Below are 20887 nucleotides of genomic sequence, written 5' to 3' on the forward strand. Positions count from 1 at the left end.
TGCTGCTGCCAGACTTGTGCTGAACCTCTCCCGCCAGGAATATATCTACCAGCACCTGCGGACCCTGCACTGGCTCCTAGTAGAGAAACAAATCATCTTCAAGCTACTCACCCACTCCTACAAAGCCATTGACAACATCGGACCAGCCTACCTAAACCACAGCGTCTCCTTCCACAACCCCGCCAGACCTCCCTGCTTCACCCAGCAAGCACTGGTCACCATACCACGCATACGGATAACCACCGCCAGAGGAAGGTCCTTCTCCTACCTCACAGCAAAGAGCTGGAACAACCTACCCCTGCACCTTAGAAAAACCCTATCACTCACCATCTTCAGGAAGAACCTCAAGGTGTGGCTCTTCAAATGAGGCTCTGTCTGCAGCCCCCGTTGTCCTTATGGTAATCTGCTATGGTTGTCTATTTACTGTGATGCCCCAGAAAGGGCTGTGTCAGACACATGTTGTCAGACAGAGACATTCAGGCTTCATAGTATGTCATTAGTCATGTGTAACTGCTGCAGCTATCATGGACATGACAGGTAAGGCTAGGGTATGGATCCACTTCATGATCATTTGTACCCTTCATGTGGAATGTTGGTTGTAGGTGCACAGCACCTGTGTGTTGATTGGGAATTGTGCCCTGACTGTTGGGATGCCTCATGGACTGACTTGCAGTGATGTTTGCATCACATGTGTTTGAGGTCATGGATTCATCCACAGTCAGATGCCGTGCTTGCCATGACTGAGATGAGGAAAGTGATGTTGCTTCTCATTGTACAACAATTTGGTGTCCTTCCGTTAGTGATTGTAAGGTCTGTGTCCTTCCTTCCTGCACAGTACAGTTGTCTACTACAAACACACTTAGAAGAACACATGGAAATGGGTGTGAGACATTGGTTGGGGGATATCCTGGGCCTTACAGGACCATTCGTGTGTGTGTCCTGGAGACATCGCTTCATGATGTTTAGGACTTGACTTCATTACTGTTCCTTGCAACACCACATGTGGGGCATATCTGATTTACTGTGCTACTACCTCCTTGATTCATTTTGGACAGGTGTCACTTGTAGAACTGTCCATTGTTGGATGTGTACATAGTGACACAGATGTTTCCATGTCACCTAATCCAGTAATGGCATGTTTGCACCAGTGTTGCTTGAATTTCCTTAGCAACATCTGTTATTTTGATACATTACATCAGTGCAAGTTAGATGTGTCATAGGCTTGTGTCTGCGTAATTGATAGGGTACCTTACAATGGGATCCAATTGTTGGCTACTGGTTTAGTGGGTTGGGCTGCATGTGGCACAGGTTTGGGGTGGAGTGGTAACCTAGTTGTGGTATGGTTAGTGTGGTAGCTGGACTTCATCCATGCTATTGTAGTTGTCTGGGACCAAGATTTGCTCATGTGTTACTTTTGTAATTCCATATCACATGTGTTTTTTTGTATTGGCACAGGATGGTGCCACTTTGCTGGCAATTCATGCGGGGGGCTACTTGACATGGTGGCATGTTGTGTCTCTCAGAGTTGTGATTGAAGTGTTTTCATGTCCATGATATGACCCTACTACATTTTCTTTTGGCAGCATCAGCACAAGCAGATGAAGGAGATGGAGCTGAGCTGAGTGGGGAAGCATCAAGCCACGGGACCTCGGGTCAAGACACCATTGACACAGAGGGACCCAGTGTCCCAGAAGGTGAGGTGAGTGCCACAGGGGAGACCAGATCTCCTCCTCCAGTGGTCACTCCCTAGTGGTGGCAGACCCATCTTTTTCCACCCCCCCAATTCTATTACCACCCTCCCTGTTGCTCCCCACCCAGTTGGCCCTGCGCACTCACACAAGCACCTGTGCTCCAGCCCCTGTTACCCCTGCTGCCCTCCATGAGGAGTCTATTGACCTCCTGAGGTTGATATCTATGGGTCAATCAGCCATCGTGAATGCCATCCAGGGACTGGCAACCCAAGTCCAACAGAGCAATGCATTCCTGGAGGACATTCACAGTACAATGGCTGACCTGCAGAGATCTATTCAGGCTCTGGATGCCACACTGACGGCAGCCAGTCCCCCTTTGTCTTCCATCTCCCTCCACCTTTCTCTTCCCAGTCCAAATCCTCCCTTCGCCAGCCTAGCCAAAGTACAAAGACAGACTCACATGCACCCACCTCAACAGACAAGGGTAGAGCACACAAACACAAGCACCACAAGACACACCGGCACGCACACAAGCAACATCCACCTACAGACACAGCAACAATCATGACTTACCCTTACACCCCCCCCCCCCACCCTGGCACCACACTCACAACATCGGACACACCTACAGACACCACATCAACAGTATCTGATATAGCCACCACACCCATCCTACATGCAGACACCACCGCAGTAGACCCTAAGGAATCCACAACAGTCGCCACACCCGCAGACACCACAACTACAGACACACCTTCATACAGCACATCCACCATACCTGCAGTCACCACCCCAACAGACACCCACCCATCCACCACTGCATCCCCCCGCACTGCCACACCATCTCAGCCAAAAACAAATAAATGCCCTCACTCACCCACCCAACAGACACCCACCACACACAAGCATACTTCCCACAAACACGCACCAAAAACATTCACACCTGCACGTCAGACAACCACTCTCTCAGACTCCAAATCCCAACCCCCTTCTGATGACCGTCCCCATGTGTCTAAGAAAATTGTCCTTTGTGAACTTGACCTTACCCCTGTTCACCCCCGTGTACCACCGCCAAAAGGACAGTTTCCCTCCCAAAGGCCATCCCTTCTGCCTCCAAGACCTCCACTGCCCCCTGCAAGCATCCATGCCCTTCCCCCACCAAGAAGAAGCTCACCTCTCCCAAGAAGGCTCCTCCTCCCCAGCCCAAACCCAAACTCCAACCCCCCTTCCCAAGCCCAAACTCCAACCCCATTCCCACACCTCCTTAGATCACCCCGAGGTGCCTGGCTGCCATCTTGATGCCTCTACCTGTGGAGGTTACATGGCAAGTCAGGAGTTAAGTAGGGGCCTAACATTGTGCCTTTTGGCCCTAAATCTTTGGAGTGACTTATGTTTTGAAACATTATTTTACAATAAAGCCAACCAGTTGTTGGTTTGTTGGATGCTCCTTTGTCCTGCATTTCCTTCCCTAGCTTTCTGTTGTTCCTGAGTGATATTGGTTGTGTGCCTGTAGTTGTGTTTGTTTGGGCTACTTTGTGCTTCATGTGGTGTTTTTTACAATATGTGAGTTTGTGTGCAGTGCTGCTGTCCCCCAAGGGAAGGGTGTGCGTTGTGTGATGGTTATGTTTATGTAGATTGAATGTTGGTGTCATTGCATTGTGTTGTGTTTATTGTGGAATGTGTTTCTTTTTGTGTTGTGTGATGTGGGAATATAAAGTGTAGGACTTGTCCCCCTGATATGGCTATTGTCTACATGTGGTGTGTGTGTTCTTGAGTTTTGTCAGGGCAGACACGGAGTGTGTTGAGTTGCGCTAGTTTGCTTTGCATTTGAGTGTGCATGTGCCCATTTAGGTGTGTGTCCGTCACAGCTGGTTGGTGTAGGGGTATGTCTCATCAAGTGTGAGTTGTTTGTGCTTTGTTCACTTGCCCTCCCCCGTTGTGTGACTGTGAATGACAATTGGCATTGGTATTGCTTGTCCCTGAGATCCACTGGGGCCAATTCCTGTGTGCATGTTGTTTGTGGCCTTGTACAGCGTGATATGTGTCCCAGTGCAATCTCCTTCCATGTGTGGTCCTGATGCTCCCATCACATCTCTGCAGGTAGTGTTGTTGTGGTGTGCTTTGTGTCTTTTGTCTATTTGTCTCAGTGTGCATTGAGTATGGCATTGTGATTCCATTGTGCTATGTGTGTGTGTGATGTTGATGGTGGTGTTGTGTGTATGCCAAGGTACATGGATGTATATGTGTGGCCAGTCCCTGGCCAGTGGTGGGTGTGAGTGTGTGGAATGTATTTGTAGATGCGCAGTAGTTGTGTTGTTGTTGCTGTGTGGCCTTCTGTGTCCCTGAGCCTGTGTTGTGTAGCTGTGCATAAATGTGTACTGTTGCTGTGCAGTGTGTGTGTGCTGGCTGAAGTGTGCGTGCTGTGAATGTGTGGGTGTCCGTGTTCCAGTATGTGAGTGTGTGTGTCGAATGTTAGGTGTAGCTGTTGCCCGTGGTGGCCTCCCCTATGATGTGTTTGTTAGCGGTACACATTTTTTTTGTAATATCAATACAGGTAGGTGTGTGTACCTTTGGTTGCTGTCGTTCATGTCAGCATTGATTTAGTTATCTTTCGGAGAGCAGGAGCAGCAGCATGACGTTTAGGAATGGCTCCATGGTGGCTCCAGACGTGTATGGCTGTCTGCAGGTGAGTGTCTCCCTTTATACTATCTGTTTCTGTCTCCTAATATGTGATGGTTGGACCACCATGGTCACATTGGTGATGTGCAACCTCCTAATAGGTCCAGGGGAAACATGGTCTCTGCCGGCCTGTTTGTGCTTCCTGGAGACCGCAGTGATCTGTGCTGCCTGGAGGGGGAGGCACACAGCTGGCGGTCTTTTATTTGCTCAACCACCAAACTCATAATACGGCGGTCTGCACCGCAAGCCCATTGGCGATCTGACTGACAATATGGCGGTCCTCGACTGCCAAACTAGTAATCAGCCCCAAAGTAACTTTCAAGTTAAAAGAACTATAAAATTATTTCTTGTAAAACGTATATTTTCTGACTCTATGTATATAGATGCGTATCTCATCATGTTTTTTGGGGGATTACGTTCCTTTGTTTATCCCATTGTCTATCCATGTGTCATTTTTCAGACAAAACAAACATTTAGCAACACATGTAATGTAAATATCTAATCAAGTTGAAATCTATTTATATTGGATTGGTAATATAAAACAGTAAAACAAATAAATACGTAGTCTCATGAACTTCACAGTGTTAGAAATGGTGTCTTTGGCAGTCAGGTTACCCTCTGTCCAAGTAAGGACCCTCACTCTAGTCAAGGAAAAGGAGAAACACACCTGGTTAACCCACACTCACACCCTTGGTAGCTTGGCACATGCAGGCTGGCTTAACTGTGAAGCAATGTGTAAAGTATTTGTCCCAACACACACAGTAATACAGTGAAAACACTACAAAATGGACACCACACCAGTTTAGAAAAATAGCCAATATTGATCTAAATCAAATAAGACCAAAACGACAAAAATCCAACATAGGTAAGTTAAAATACGAATTTTCAAAAGAACAAGAGTCTTACTCCATAGAAAACAATGGAAGCAATGGTTTTGCACAAAGTACCTTTTTAGCATCAAAAATATAGCCACACGTGCGAGCGCTTGTCTGAAAAGTCAGCAATGCGTCAATTCCTTCCTTGCAAGGGAGACTGGGCATCGTTCCTTCTTCGGTCGGGTCGGTGATGCATCGTTTACTCCCAATCAAGAGAGCAATGCTTCAAATTCCAGACAGGGCACTTCAGATCTGCGCAGAATCGGGATGACTTTGACACCCAGGGATGATGCGTGGAAAATCCAGTCGCACAGTGTTAGAAACCCGCGCTGTGTGGGGTTTACGTTGTTATCAGCAGCTGCAAGCAGATATTGTGCTTAGTTTCTCCAGCCACGATTAGTCGATCTCCCAGCCGCAGTGCAGGTGGAGCGTTTATTTTAGCCGTGAAGCCAGTGGCACTCCATTTCTCAGCCGCGTTGCAGATGGTGTGTCGTAAATTTCCCTGCACGGTGTTCGGTACTTGGATTTTCATCTCTTGTTCTGCCAACTTCACCTTTCAAGGGCCCCAGGACTGGATAGGGCACCACTTGGTAGGGCAGGAGTCTCAGCAGAGAGTCCAGGTGCTGGCAGAGAAAGTCTTTGATGGCCCTGAGGCTTCAAAACAGGAGGCAGGCTCAGTTGAGGCCCTTGGAGATTCTTGTGAAGCAGGAATATACCACAAAGTCCAGCCTTTGTCCCCTTTCACAGGCAGAAGCAGCAACTGTAAGACAGCTCAACATAGCACAGTGACAGGCAGGGGCAGCACTTCTTCTTAGCTCTTCAGCTCTTCTCCTTGGTAGAAGTTCCTTTTGAATCCATAAGTGATCTTGAAGAAATCTAAAGTATGGCATTTGGGGTCCACTACTTATACCGCTTTCTGTCTTTGAAGTTGGTAAATTTCAAAGGGAAGTCTCTCTTGTTTACAAGATCCTGCCTTGCCCAGGCCAGGCCCCAGACACACACCAGGGGGTCAGAGACTGCATTGTTAGAGGGCAGGCACAGCCCATTCAGGTGTAAGTGATCACTCCTCCCTCCACTCTAGCACAGATGGCCCATCAGGATATGCAGGCTACTCCCCAGCTCCCTTTGTTTCACTGTCTAGAGGGGATTCACAAACAGCCCAACTGGCAAACTGACCTAGACAGGGAATACACAAACAGGCAGAGTCACAGAATGGTTAAAGCAAGAAAATGCCCACTTTCTAAAACATTTTTAAATTGTGAGTTCAGAGACACCAAACTCCAAATTTCCATCTTCTCTCAAAGGGAATCTGCACTTTAATCATATTTGAAGGCAGCCTCCATGTTAACCTATGAGAGAGATAGGCCTTGCAACAGTGAAACCTGAATTTAGTAGTATTTCACTGTTAGGACATGTAAAACACATCAGTATATGTAATATCTTTAATATACACTGCCCCCTGCCCCTGGGGCTACCTAGGGACTACCTTAAGGGTGCCTTCCATTTATAAAAAGGGAAGGTTTGGGCCTGGAAAGTGGATACACTTACCAGGTTGAATTGGCAGTGCAAGACTGCACATACAGACACTGCAGTGGCAGGTTTGAGACAAGTTTACAGGCTGCTAATGTGGGTGGCACAACCAGTGCTGCAGGCCCACTAGTAGCATTTGATAGGCCATACCCTGGGCACCTCTAATGCACTTTACTAGGGACGTACTATTAAATCAAATATGCCAATCATGGAAAAAACAATCACCAATATAACTTACACAGAGAACATGTGCACTTTAGCACTGGTTAGCAGTGGTAATGTGACCAGAGTCCTAAAGCCAACAAAACTGGTCAGAAAAAATTGGAGGAAGGAAGCAAAACGTTTTAGGGATGGCCCTGCAAAAAGGGCCATTTCCAACACACAGTTTAACCAAAAAACAGTTCACTGTAACCTGCAAATAGTAAAATAGTAAAGTGCAGAGTCTCCTTAATGCTATTAAAGTGTGCAGTCAATTTAAAAGTTAAAAACACTTAATTGTTAAATCCAACCTGGAACAGTTAAAAGTCTAAAATGTAATGCCACAGACAGTGCATAAATCATCTGAAGGAGTCATACAATACATTCAGCAGTTATTTAAAAAATTTAAGAAGACACACAGGAGGGCCCTTGCCCTAAAAACGTGCAAATCCAGGCAAATTTCAGTGTAATATATAGCTATTAATGAAGAAACACCCACCACAAGTGTAATTGTTACTGGCAGACTAATTGCTACTAAAGAGGGAAGTTGTAGCTCTTGTAAGATAACAACTGTGTAATAGCCATGAGTGTTTAATAATTTAGCAACTCCAATAACAATCATTTTTTTAGAATCAGAGCTCAAGATTATTAACATAGTTTCATACTGTCTGCTGCCTAGCCACCTGCACACAGGTTTAATCTACTTCTTGCGTGGCGCTAAATATGCCCTAAAAAAGAAGTTGCAAAACGTTTCTGGCTCCAGCATACATCATGAACATAAAGTGCACACACTGGCATTGTTTCCCCAATTAGTGGTAAAACTATAAATTGGTATGTCCCATATCTAAATTTTAGATACAGCCACTTAGGTTCGAGATCTGAGATGGAGTCAAAAGATAGTTCATATGCAGGAATATTTTTATGGTCTAGCAATCTATCGGTCTGGCTCCCCGCTTTCCAACTCCTTAGTTCCTCTCTCCATAAATACTCCCTTAACCTTTCTTCAATCAATTTTAAGATGTTGTATAAGCTTTCTCTGGGGAAACCCAGAGGGACTGCAGGTCTTTATTAAAATGCATGCTTTTAATATATGCTAACCAAGAGATTATTAAATATCCCTGGGTGCTTAATAGCTCCTTTAGTGGGCCCGATATAGGCCTCTAGTTCCTTGGTGGACCAGAATCTGTACCAATAGAGCAATGGTCTCAGTCTAAAACTAAAAGAAATTGGGCCCACTCCATGATCTATCAGCAATGGTAAATGGGGGGTACTCTGTGACAGGTTTAAAAGGGACCTAAGAAAAACTATTTTCGACTGTGGTAATTCCTGTTCCTTTGATGTGGCCCCACAGTTCTGAGCCGTAACGGGCTTAGCTTTTGACTTTAACACTGTACATGTCTAAGCAGGAGAAAGGGTTCTAGGTCTGGTCATTTTAGCTCATTTCAGAACAGGCCCTTTTTCCTGCGGTAGCTTAAGTACGGACATGCTTATATGTGGCATGCAGATGTATTTTGAGATTATTATACTCCCAAATAAACAAATCTTGTACTGCTCAAACTGGACATTCTGCTCTGTAATAGTAGTTCTCGCTGCTTTGTACGCCATAAACTTGGTTTTACTAACACTTAGCTCAAGCCCTCTATCAGCACAGAATACTGAAAATCGATCTTGGAGGGCCTGAAGGAGTTTTTGAGATTGAAAGAGTGTCGCCAACAAATTGGAGTGCCGTTGCCAGGAAAATCTAAAAATGGAACTAAGTCATTATTGTATAAGGTAAAAAAATGGGGTCAAGACGCAGCCCTGGCAGACACCCTTCTGAACCCTGAAGGAATCAGATAACTCTCTTTTGTCCCCATACCTCTCAGAGTTATTCTTATGGAGCCTGATTAACACCACTAAAATATTTTCTGGGACCCTCTTGTGACCCAAGACTTCTCATAACTTGTGGCAGGGGATCAAATCAATGGCTGATTTTAATTCCACAAACACCACTTATACGTGACTGTTCCCCAATACAACGTTTTTCCAGTAAATAACTCAAAATCAGAAAAGTTGGTCACTCATGCTGTTTTTTTTTTTTTACAAACCCCCCTTGGAGGTCTGATAAAATACGGTTCTTCATGACCCAGAGAGTTTCCCTAAAATTTGCCCGCCAAACAACTTCTGCAAACCATCAATAAGACTAATAGGTATATAATTATTGGGATTCTCATGCCTGCTCTTCTTAAAGATCGGGACAATTTCAGTGCATTGCCAGGACTTCAGAATGAGTCCGCCATCCAAGGTTGAATGGGAGAGGAAATTGAGAGAAGGATTCCATATAGATGGCTCCACACCTGGAATGCAGTCCGATCTAGGAGTCTTCCCTAGCGGCTCGTCCTTTGAGTGACTTTTTAATAGACAGGCCAAGGGGTACTGTATGGCTATTTAAATATCCCAAATTTAAAGCCTCACTGCAGGTAGCACCCTTTTCAGAATAAACCTCTCAAAGTGCTCAACTCACACCTGCGGTTGAATGTAGTAGTTTACTGCTGATGCAGCATGGCAGCTGCCATGCACTATTATTGCCCCAAAAGGCCTTGGATTCACTTCGTTTGACTTCTTCCACCAGGCAACTCCTGACCTCATTGTCCCAGTTATTTTAGCACACACAACCCAGTTCCTCTTTATACTTCCTTTCGGCCATAGGGATTTATTTCGGCTTTTATAGTTCTCATTAGGACAACTTTTCCAAGCCTACACAGGTCATTATACCGGGGATGTTGAGAAGCCATTTTTTAAGCTTTTGGGCTCTCTAGAAAGCATATCATGCAAAACGGTGAACAATTCCTCGTGATGTGCGAGTATTAAATTAGGATCTACTCCTTGTAAATATCGATGTTTTCACCCTGGCGTAATCTGTGAGCTGAATCTTACTTTATTAGAGCCCACACTAGCACCACAACAAATTCCCCACTACTTTATATATTTCATTACATTCACAATGGATATAATAGTGTACTAACTGTTATAAAAATTAGTTGTCTAACAGAAGGAAACATTCTTGTTCTCAGATTCATTGTTCTACATACGAATGTATTAGATCATTTTTTTACTTGAATTTCTGTTGTTTTAGTAGTTGTTTTTCTGCCTGCTTTTTTATTTGTAAATTATATAACTCATAATTAATACATATAAATCTCCAAATGTATCCATATCTTAAACGAACATGAATAATTATGAATGAAAGTAATGTTAACTACGTTGGCTTTCACAAGCTAGAAAAGTGACTTCAAATACATTATGTGAATGAACAGACACTGTTGTGAACCACTGACTAAGAGACTCTTTCATGGTGTAAATTCAATACACTCTGTGCAGAGGCACAGTACTAGCCAGCCAACAGTGCAGGTGTTATGAGGCGCCAACAGTAAATCATCTTATGATTTTTCTAAATTGCATTATTATTGTTATATATGGTCTTAGTACGTCTTTTGTACACCGCAGGTCATCTAAAAATTCGATACACATCATGAGTAAAATGCCATTCATTAGTCTAACAACATAAATATTCATCTTGGTCTATCACTGTAGCTGCCTATATTTTGCAATCAATATATTGTTGCACATGACCTACTTACACTTATTTACATGAGTCTTGAGTAATAGCAATATTTCTCATTCACATGCCATGCAGCCATGTACCCCCGAATAACGTGTGCATGCTTTTTAAAGCAAGGACGTACGGTATGTTGACAACAAAAGAGGTATAAATGAGGAAAGTCTACCTAGTCCATTGTTTAAACCTTGGAAACTTTAGAAAATTGGATGTTAACAAGATTATGCCTATTGATCAAATACATATTATTTATGTTAAAGCAGTACCCCAAATGTCTTGGGCTGAACACAATAGAAGATGTCCTCATTATCCTATACCCACCTCTGTGTGGGCACAAAGGCTCAACACCAGGGATGCCTTTTTTATAGAACTCTTTAATTTACTATTATTATTTACAATTATGGGGCCACTGTTGGATTGTGAGCATTATGTCACATAGGAACTTTTCGCATGGTGCATAAGCTGCCCTTTTTTAACATTGCATTATTGTCATTATGTAAGTGCCTAGAGTTACTCCCTGACACATATTTCTTTGAGGAATAAAACTGCCACAACAATGCACATTTTGTTTTAAAAAACGTGACCTGTGAACTAACATTGAAAACAAATGTGCCTGCTAATTCAAACATGTTATTACACAACAGTGACTGCATCTGCTACTACTTATACCCAGGACAAACAACTGCAATACAAGGGACATTCATATGAGCGTATTTTAGCATGCTTTGTCCAATAAACTTTGAAAATAAAAATGAATAATAAAACTATATTTTCAAAACTAATTACTTATTTTATTTTATGTGGTTCATTTGATCTTTTTAAAATGCCTACAATAAACCATTAATTCAATGAATATTGTAGGTTTTGCATTTATATAGTTAAAAGATATAGCTAACAAATAAAGCACATAGATAATATGTAAATAATTACTATATGCACATAAAGATGAATGTTGCATTGGTAATGACATTGATTTTTTTGCATTACGTGGCTTTAACAGTTATTTACGTGAAGACGAGTCGATTTTTACAGTGCGTTGTCTGGTATCAACATTTGGCATGGGTTTCAGTAGGAAAACTCGTAAAACATCATAGCACTATACAGAAATTACACAAAAGGTATTCCTACATTTTTCTTTGGAGGTTTCAGATTCAGGAGTGTGTGGAAGTGTTTTGGTGGTGTGCAGAGAGAGTGGCGTTTTTGAAGGAGATTAAAGAGGTTCTTTCTTTTGCTTGTGCCTGTGTTAGTAGTGTTAAGTATTGTCAGAATTTTGAGAGGTTTTGTGACTTGCCTTTTTGTCTTTATTCGTGTCATATTTGTATAGGTTGTTTTAAGGTTTGTTGGTGTAGTTGAGGTTAGATGGGGTATAGCGTAATGGGTGAATACGGCAGGTAGGGGGCATCACATTCACCTTGAGGAGAGAAAGGCAGGTGCCTTGGTTTGGGTAGATGTCCACCACATCTCTCAGATGATAGCTGCTGGTGCAGAAACTACGTTAGTAGAGTGTCAGATGCCAACTGACTGCTGTGGTAAAGATTGACTGAAGTATTCAGCAGATCCAACATAGCTGGGCAGAAGTGGTGTCTCGAGATGCTGACATGCTGTACCATATTCAAACAATCAATGAATCAATTTTTTTTTATAGAGCGCGCTACTCACCCGTGAGGGTCTCAAGGCGCTGGGGGGGGCTCAAAGGGGGGGAAGGGAGGGTCACTGTTCAAACAACCATGTCTTGAGGTGCTTTCTGAAGGGCAGGAGGTCTTTGGTTTTGCGAAGGTTGGTGGGGAGGGGGTTCCAGGTTTTGGGGGTGAGGTAGGAGAAGTACCTGCCTCCTGTGGTGGTGCGTTGGATGCGGGGGACTGTGGCTACGGCGAGGTCGGCCGATTGGAGGTTGCGTGTGGGAGTGTGGAAGATTCTTTCGTTGAGGTAGGTTGGGCCGGTGTTGCGGAGGGATTTGTGTGCGTGGATGAGGATCTTGAATGTGATTCTCTTGTCTATGGGAAGCCTGTGAAGGGATTTGAGGTGTGGTGAAATTCGTTCGTGGCTGGGGAGGCCAAGGATGAGGCATGCAGCTGTTTTCTGGATTCTCTGGAGTTTGCGTTTGAGTTTGAGTGTGGTGCCAGCATAGAGGGCGTTACCGTAGTCTAGTCTGCTGCTGATGAGTGCATGGGTGACTATCTTCCTGGTCTCTGGGGAAATCCATTTGAAGGATTTTTTTAGAGTGCGGAGTGTGTGGAAGCAGGAGGAGGTTAGAGCATTGATTTGCTGTGTCATGGAGAGGGAGGGGTCCAGGATGATGCAGAGGTTGCGTGCGTGGTTTGCGGGGGTGGGTGCGGGTCCTAGGGCGGTGAGCCACCAGGAATCATCCCATGTGGTTTTGTTGGGGCCGAAGATAATGATCTCGGTTTTGTTGGAGTTAAGCTTGAGGTGGTTGGTAGTCATCCAGTTTGCGGTGTTGAGGAGAGCAGCGTGTAGGTGGGTTTTGCGGTGGTGGGGTTGCGGGTGAGGGAGAGGGTGAGTTGTGTGTCATCTGCGTAGGAGAGGATAGTGATTACATGTGCTCGGAGGATGTTGGCTAGGGGGATCGTGTAGATGTTGAAGAGTGTGGGGCTGAGGGAGGACCCCTGGGGGACTCCGCAGATGATTTTGGTAGCGGTGGAGTAGCAAGGTGGAAGGCGGACTCTCTGGGTCCGGTCGGTGAGGAAGGAGGTGAGTCAGTCTAAGGCTTTGTGGCGAATTCCTATGTTGTGGAGGTGTGTGCGGAGTGTGTGGTGGCAGACGGTGTCAAAGGCTGTGGAAAGGTCTAAGAGGATGAGTGCGACGGTCTCGCTTTTGTCGACTTTGGTCCTGATGTCGTCAGTGCATGCGATGAGGGCGGTTTCCGTGCTTTGGTTCTTGCGGAACCCGGATTGTGAGGGGTCAAGAGTGTTGTTTGCTTCGAGGAAGTGGGATAGGTGGGCGTTGACTAGTTTCTCGACAACCTTGGCGGGGAAAGGGAGGAGCAAGATGGGGCGATAGTTGGAGAGGATCCCCAGGTCGGCTTTGTTTTTTTTTTAGGAGAGCGGTGATTTCCGCGTGCTTCCTGGGGTCTGGGTAGGTGGCGGAGTCAAAAGAGGAATTGATTATGTCGCGGAGTATGGGGGCGATGGTTTGGCTGGCTTTGTTGTAGATGTAATGTGGACAGGGGTCGGAGGGGGAACCGGAGTGGATGGAGTTCATGGTGTTTTTGGTTTCTTCGTGTGTGGTGGGGGCCCAGGTGGTGAGTGTGGTGGGGGGTCATGAGTCGGGGTTGGGTTGGGTGAGTGAAGGGTGTGTGTTTGGAAAATGGTCATAAAAAGAGGAGCTTGAAGCTACCAAATTGTCAACTGCCAAGTGGCCAGCAAGCGCTGTACTTCAACATGGAAAGTTCATCAAGACTTCTGCCATGTGTGACCAGGGCTGTGATTAAGGCCTGCCAGACTCCCAGCTGGGTAAGGGTCCACACCTAAGGAAATTAAGACCACATGTCCTGAACCTAGAGCTCCAGTGTCAGCCTGCCTGCTGAGGCCCTGTGAAGAGGAGAGTGCCTACAAGGACAAGGTCCAGTGGGGGATCTGGCGAGTAGATCTCCGACAGCTGACAACATGCAGATTAAAGTTTGCGGCCAGATGTGCCAGAGGGAGGTGCCAGGAAGAAAGTGACTGTTGCACTGATCAGGACATTTCCAGTGTGCAGATTAAAGTTGGTGACTCCATATGCCAGAGACGTTGTTGTGAAGATAACAGCAGTTGAATCAATCCGGTCATTGTCCATGTCAGATTTAATTTGCCAACCCATATGGAAGAGGGAGCCACAGTGAAGAGGAAGTGCCCTTGCTTTGGTAAATCATATGCCAATAAAGAGGGCCATTGCCAAGAGCATCATTAGACCACAAGGAAGCAGCAGGTTCTTAATGGTGCGCCTGCAGCTCCAGTTGAAGCATCAGATGCTAAGTGACTGCATCTGATCTGCCAATGGCATCATCTGAAAGAGTGCCACAGATGAACAGCCACCTGGCCTGCAGCAACGAGGCTACAGCTCATCAGTGGCACCTACTCCGTGACGCCGAACTGCTGAATGCTGCTGGGGTCTTTGTATTGCAACATCAGCCGAAGCAGCTAAGACTCATTGCTGGGCCAGAGAGCTTGGAGGTACTTGCTCTGCCTCATACTGCTATACTGCTGGACCAATTGACTTGTAAAAAGCCAGGGTGGGACTTGTAAGTTAGGAAGAACCTAACCTGAAAGTTATCTATGATAAATGCGGGATAACCAACACCATTAGCCAGGGAAGTGGGACTCGGTACTCCTACTGGACAACTCTAGAGTGCCAGCCATCAAAGGGTTGTGTATATTGTTTGTGAATGTCATCTTTAAGTTTGTGTTTTTTATATAAATACTACTTTATTTCATAGAAGTGAAAATTTGCCTGGACATTCATTTATTGGTGTTGCTGGATGTATTTTAAATCTTGAGTCTGTGTTCACCTTGTACCAACCTCCCCCACCGTAATTCCTAAGAAGTCTTGGACTGCTTCACCTGCTCTACAACTTAATGACAATTGCTGAAGGGGTACTTTGCCCAGTTGCTCAGGACTGATATTAGATCTGGACCTGGGACATCAGAAGTAAAAGGCTTAAGCCACCATGGTTGGACCCAGTAGATCCTGCTTGCCCCAGGGCCCTCTGAATGGGGTTCTGACAGCTTCCATCATAGGCCATAACCCGAACAAGCAAATATTACTCTAGTGTATCTTCAGTTCAGCGTTGTCTCCAAATTCATTTAAAATATCCGTCACCTTCAACATGTTTCTAAGACCATCTTTCAAGTACATGAGGATGTAGTCCATGTACAGTGAAACAATTTGCACTGTGTCTCCCAACCGGATACTAACGCTTCCATATTGATTGCAAATATAGGAGGAGATTACTGACAGCCGTGTCTGGTGTCCTTGTTTGTCAGTAACTGCTTTAATATTATTTGGTTTATACACGCCTGTGTCACTGGCTGGGTATACAAAATTTGGAGCCACTTCCATAAACCTGCAAGGGTTTAAGGCCTTTTCTAGGACAAGGGATAGAGCCACCTGTAGTAGCTCTGTCTTCCTTCTATAGTCAATGAGGCTGAGCAGATGGCGCAAGTTGAGATGAGTGCTCCTGCATGGCACAAATACATTCTGATCCAGATGTACAATTAAACCAACTATCTCCATCAGTTTGTTCTTGTATTTTTCCCAGAATTTTGTAGCCCAGGTTCAGCAAGGCCAGTGTTCTGTAACATTGCACCTCCAGGGGTCCATTTCCTGGTTTGGAGGAACACAAAGAATGCCTCTCACATTGAGCATAGCAACCGACCCACCTGTTTTGCTGCTTCAAATAATTTAAGGAATTGATGGATCAGAGGAAACCTTTAACTTACACACATTTATAAATGGCATAGTAAGTAGGACTGTTTTATTAAAAATAGGTATGTAAATGTGCCAACACGAGTCTTCCTTAACAATATTTTGTAATTAATTATTATGTATTTATGATGACCAAAAGTGTCATTGCAACTGAAATGAATAATTATTTAAATTATACACAGTAATTGGAAGAAAACACAAATCTAAATGCAGGTGTATATGTTTTCAAAAGTAAGTTTCAAACAGGAACAAATACTAAATACATGATTATAGGGGTTCAAAACATAAATCTCATTGTACATTGACAGTGTTTGCCATAATACAATAAAAATCTTGCCCAGCCTATGTTGATGTACAAAGTTCCCACTTTTAAATGTATAACTAGAGACTGTCTTATCAAAAGTACAAGACTACACATAGAAGTTAGCAAAATTTTCAAAAGAAAGTTGGGTTATGTGTTCACATTTCGGCCTCGCTTGTCAGTGAGACCATCTTCAGGGCTGTGGGCCTCATTACAAGTTTGGTGGTCCATGGAGAGCCATGGCGGTGTTGGCAGTCAGACTGCCATCGGCTTGGTGGTCAGACCGCCGTGTTACGAGCAAAGACCACTGCGGTCCCACTAGCACCGCCAGGCAGCACAGTCCACCGTGGCCACGAGGCAGCAAAGACAGGCTGGCAGAGACAGTGTTTCAACCATAATGAGGTTGCACACCACCAATCTGACCATGGCAGTCCAACACCAGGTCTCAGCAGGCGGAAACAGAGTCTATAAAGGGAGACACTCACCGGCAGGCAGCCTCACACGTCCGGAGCTGCCATGGAGCCCATCACACATGTCCTGCCGTTGCTACTAATCTTTGAAGGAGACCAAAATCCACATCCCGTGGACATACCCGACTGTAAGTACACACACCTACCTGTGTTAGCCAGCTCAACAATAGATCATTGCGCCGTCATCCACATCATACAAGGATCACAGTACGGGCAACAAGTACACTCTCACAGTGTACAGAGTCAGAAACAGACACAAAGAAGGTCACAATCACAGTCACAAAATGCCCCCTTTGGGCAGGTCACTCACACTGCACCACAACACTACACAAAAACACACGTCTGCTCACCTCAGGTACAGGGACAGTGAAGTGTACACAACATTGTCTCACACAACACCAACAACACACCAACATCACATCTACAAATGCAACTCACACACTCCCATTGCACACATGCCGTGAACTGTTGTTACATTCAAAACATATATGCATGGATGTGGCATGGAACACACCACCACTCCCAGTAAACAGCCCTGTAATGGACACACACATCACCCACATCACAACACAATGGAAGGACAATGGGATGCATAATACACAGAGAGACAAATATACAAAGATAACTATACAGACAACACATGCACAATAGGGATGGCAGCTTCAGGAAAACTCAGGGAAGGAGGCTGCACTGGGACATATATCACTTTGCATTGGTTCCTTAAACAACATTTCCACGGGAACTTGCCCTATCTGTATTTCAGAGACAAACAACACTAGACCCAAAAGACATGCCTAACTGCATGATGTGGAAGTGCATGTCAACAGTGCACATACAACACCAACTGCATTGGAGAAACCTCTACATGAAGCAGCTCCAAGGTACACACAGCTAAATGAACACTTCCACAGTCAAATGCAAACAAATGTAACCCAATTCAACATACACCATGTATGCACAAACAAAACTCAAGCTGACACACATAAGATGAATACCTCATCCATATCAGGGGGAAAAATCTAACACCATACATGTTTACATTGGCCAACACAATAGGAAATACTTACCATAAAAAGCAGAACACAATGCCATGATACCACCATTGCATTAACACCCACATGTCCTTACAGTCAACATATACCCTTGTCTTGGGGAGCAGCAACACTGCCCACAAAGGCAGACACTGCGAACAAATGCAAACACACACAACTGTAGAAAGGCAGCACAAGTCACTCAGTAACAACATAAATGTAGAAAAGGAATTGCAGGACAAACGTATACCCCAAAAAACAACTGTTTGGGTTTATTAAAGTCCAAGGCCATTGGCCAGTCCAAATGTCTCTGCACAGGGACATCATTGTGCTCTCACTTGCCTCCTAACTGCCAGGGAACCTCCACGGGAAGGGGCATCAAGTGGGCAGGCAGGCACCTCAAGGATCATCCTTTGGGGGGGTGGTTGGATTTGGGATAGTGTGTTTGGGTTTGGGATGAGTGGACTACTTCTTGAGAGGGGTGGACTTCTTATTGGGAGAAGGGGTATGGGTGCTTGCTGTGGGGGTAGGTGTGACGGGGAAGAACTTGGAGGTGGAAGGGAGGGGTTAGGAGGTGGGTTGCAGCCTCTTGGCTTTGGGATGGGGTGGAGGGAGCAGGGGAAAGGTCAAAGTCAAACACAAAAACTTTCTTAGGGACACTGGAACGATCAGCAGAAAGGGTAGGATTTGGAGGTAGAGGGAGTGGTTGTTTGCTGTGTCGGTGTTGATGTCGTGGGTGTGTGCGTGTGGAAGGTATGCTTATGTTTGGGTGGTGTCTGTTGCGTGGGTGAGTGTGTGTGTTTGTGTGTCTTGGGGGGGTACGAAGTGGAGGTGCTGGGGGATGGAATGATGGAAGTGTGTGTGTCTGTTGGGGTGGTGTCTGCGGGTATCCTTGATGTAGTGGATATGTGTGTGTTGAAGTGGTGGTTGTGAGTATGCTGGGTGTGGCGGTGCCTGTGGGTATGCTTGATGTCATATGTGGGACAGTAGAGGTGGAGGGGGTGTCTGGAGAAGTGGTGACTGATATTGTGTCTGTGGGTGTCTGTTGTTTGCTTGCGTGCCAATGTGTTTTGTGGTGCTTGTGTCTGTGTGTGCTGCTGTTGTCTGTTGAGGTGGGTGCATGCAGAGTGGTCTGTGTGCTTGAGTCATGTAGGGGAATGGGAGATTTGGAGTGGGAAAAGGGAGGTGGAGGGAGGACAGAAGGTGGGGGATGACTGACTGTTGTCAGGGTGGAGGCCAGAGCCTGAAAAGATCTCTGTAGGTCAGACATTGTACTGTGAATGCCTTTCAGGAATGCATTTGTTTTCTGGAGTTGAGTTGCCAGTCTCTGGATGGCATTCACAATGGCTGTCTGACACAGAGATACTTCTCAGGAGTTCAATAACTTCCTCACCGAGGGCAACAGGGCTAACAGGGGCTCAGGCGGAAGTGCCTGCGGCAAAGGAGACGCCCACCCTCTTATGTGAGCGGATACAGCCAACTGGGTGGGGAACAACAGGGAGGGCGGTGATAGAACACAGGGTGGAGAACAAAGATGGTACAGAGGTATGCTGCGATGGATCCACCACCACTAGGGAGCGGCCACTGGAGGAAGAATCTGATGATGAAGATGACATTTTAGTCTCCCCCCTGGCACTCCCCTCATCCTCCAGGCTTCTGGGTCCATGGTGTCTTGACCAGAGGTCCAATGGCCAGAGGCTTCCTCACTCACATGTGCCCTGTCTCCTTCGCTTCCCAGAGCTGATGCTGCAAATGCAAAGAGAAGTAGGGTTATCACATGTCCATGATCACACCTGAACAACAATTCTGACTAGAAAACATTACCATGATGTCAAGTAGGTCCCAGCAACAAACTCCACCAAAGCATATGCATGCCAACCATCTGAACTGTCAACAGTTGCCCACACAAAAATCAGGATCTCAGACAACTACAATTGCATGGCTGAAGTTGTGCAATCACAATAACCATTGAACAGTAGGAGACCTCATCACCCTCTATGCTTTGCCCCATGGAGAATACCTCAGTTGCCTGTTGTCATACAATAGTAGGCCAATGCCAACTGCATACCCACAGATATCAAACAAGGGCATGCACACATCTTTTTGTCAGATACATAATGACCCAACAATACGAAATGATGATCCAAAATCATGCCATGTTGCTGACAACAGTAAAATAGCCGGGAGAAGGTAGCATGAAAATAGTCATGTCACACTGGTAGCAGTTCCACCATGCACACTTCACCAAATGATATATGTCCCATTGAAGTCATGGAGGGAGTACTATTGTTGCTCAGATAGGCCACACATTTATCATGAAAAAGGACACTGTAGACATCATGTGCACTGTGTCAGGGAGAGATGTCTATAAAATCCACAACACAATGAATCAGCAAGCCCTAAGGAAATCGCCACTAATGTCTGGCACCCCTTACAATGACCTAGCCTTAGTGCATCAGTAGACGCCATTAGTCTCTTGGATGTTGCACAGGCCCAGGGATTTGCAATTGCTTGTTGAAGAAGAACATGTTTCCCAATTAGAAGCTTCTTCATTGTCTCAATTTTGGTCATGCAAACTGAGAAGTCTGTAGACGAATGCTTATACCCAAACACATGTGATTCCCACATCACTGCAAGTCAATCCATGATGCATGCCAACAGTCAGGTTATAAACCTTACCCAGTTCACATCTGCGAAGCATTTTGCTTCATTAAACTTCAACAGTGGCATACAAATGCACATTGTGGCTAAAAACTCGATGCCTACCTGTCAGATCAACCATTGCTACTGCAGTTGTACATGCCAAATGACGTGATGATGCTTGAGGGTATGGGTCAGCCAATAAACACTGGTGACACACTCATGTATGTGGCACTACATGAAATCTACCCCCATAATAAATGTCTTAGTCCACATTGCCATGCACATATATGTGAGTGAATACAGATATCAGCCCCTCAAGACAGGTAGACCATGCATGAAACAGCAGTTTACAAATGTTGTGCTAAAGAGAAAGGGACACATGCCGACATGTAGGCACAAGGAATGTTGGCAACAGTCATGGCACATAAGCATGTTAATGGACATTCACCA

At 45.2% G+C, this 20887-nt stretch overlaps 1 protein-coding gene across 1 annotated transcript in view; it reads left to right on the plus strand.

The window, feature by feature from the left end:
• Window positions 1–524: 524 nt before the first annotated feature.
• Window positions 525–20887, plus strand: part of LOC138293866 (protein starmaker-like) — an 80906-nt gene continuing 60543 nt past the window's right edge. The window contains exons 1-2 of the mRNA XM_069233167.1: window positions 525–537; window positions 1584–1694. Coding sequence (XP_069089268.1) covers window positions 525–537; window positions 1584–1694 — 124 coding nt within the window. The remainder of the gene's footprint in view (window positions 538–1583; window positions 1695–20887) is intronic.

Source organism: Pleurodeles waltl, chromosome 4_2, assembly GCF_031143425.1.
Source record: "Pleurodeles waltl isolate 20211129_DDA chromosome 4_2, aPleWal1.hap1.20221129, whole genome shotgun sequence".
Taxonomy (NCBI): domain Eukaryota; kingdom Metazoa; phylum Chordata; class Amphibia; order Caudata; family Salamandridae; genus Pleurodeles; species Pleurodeles waltl.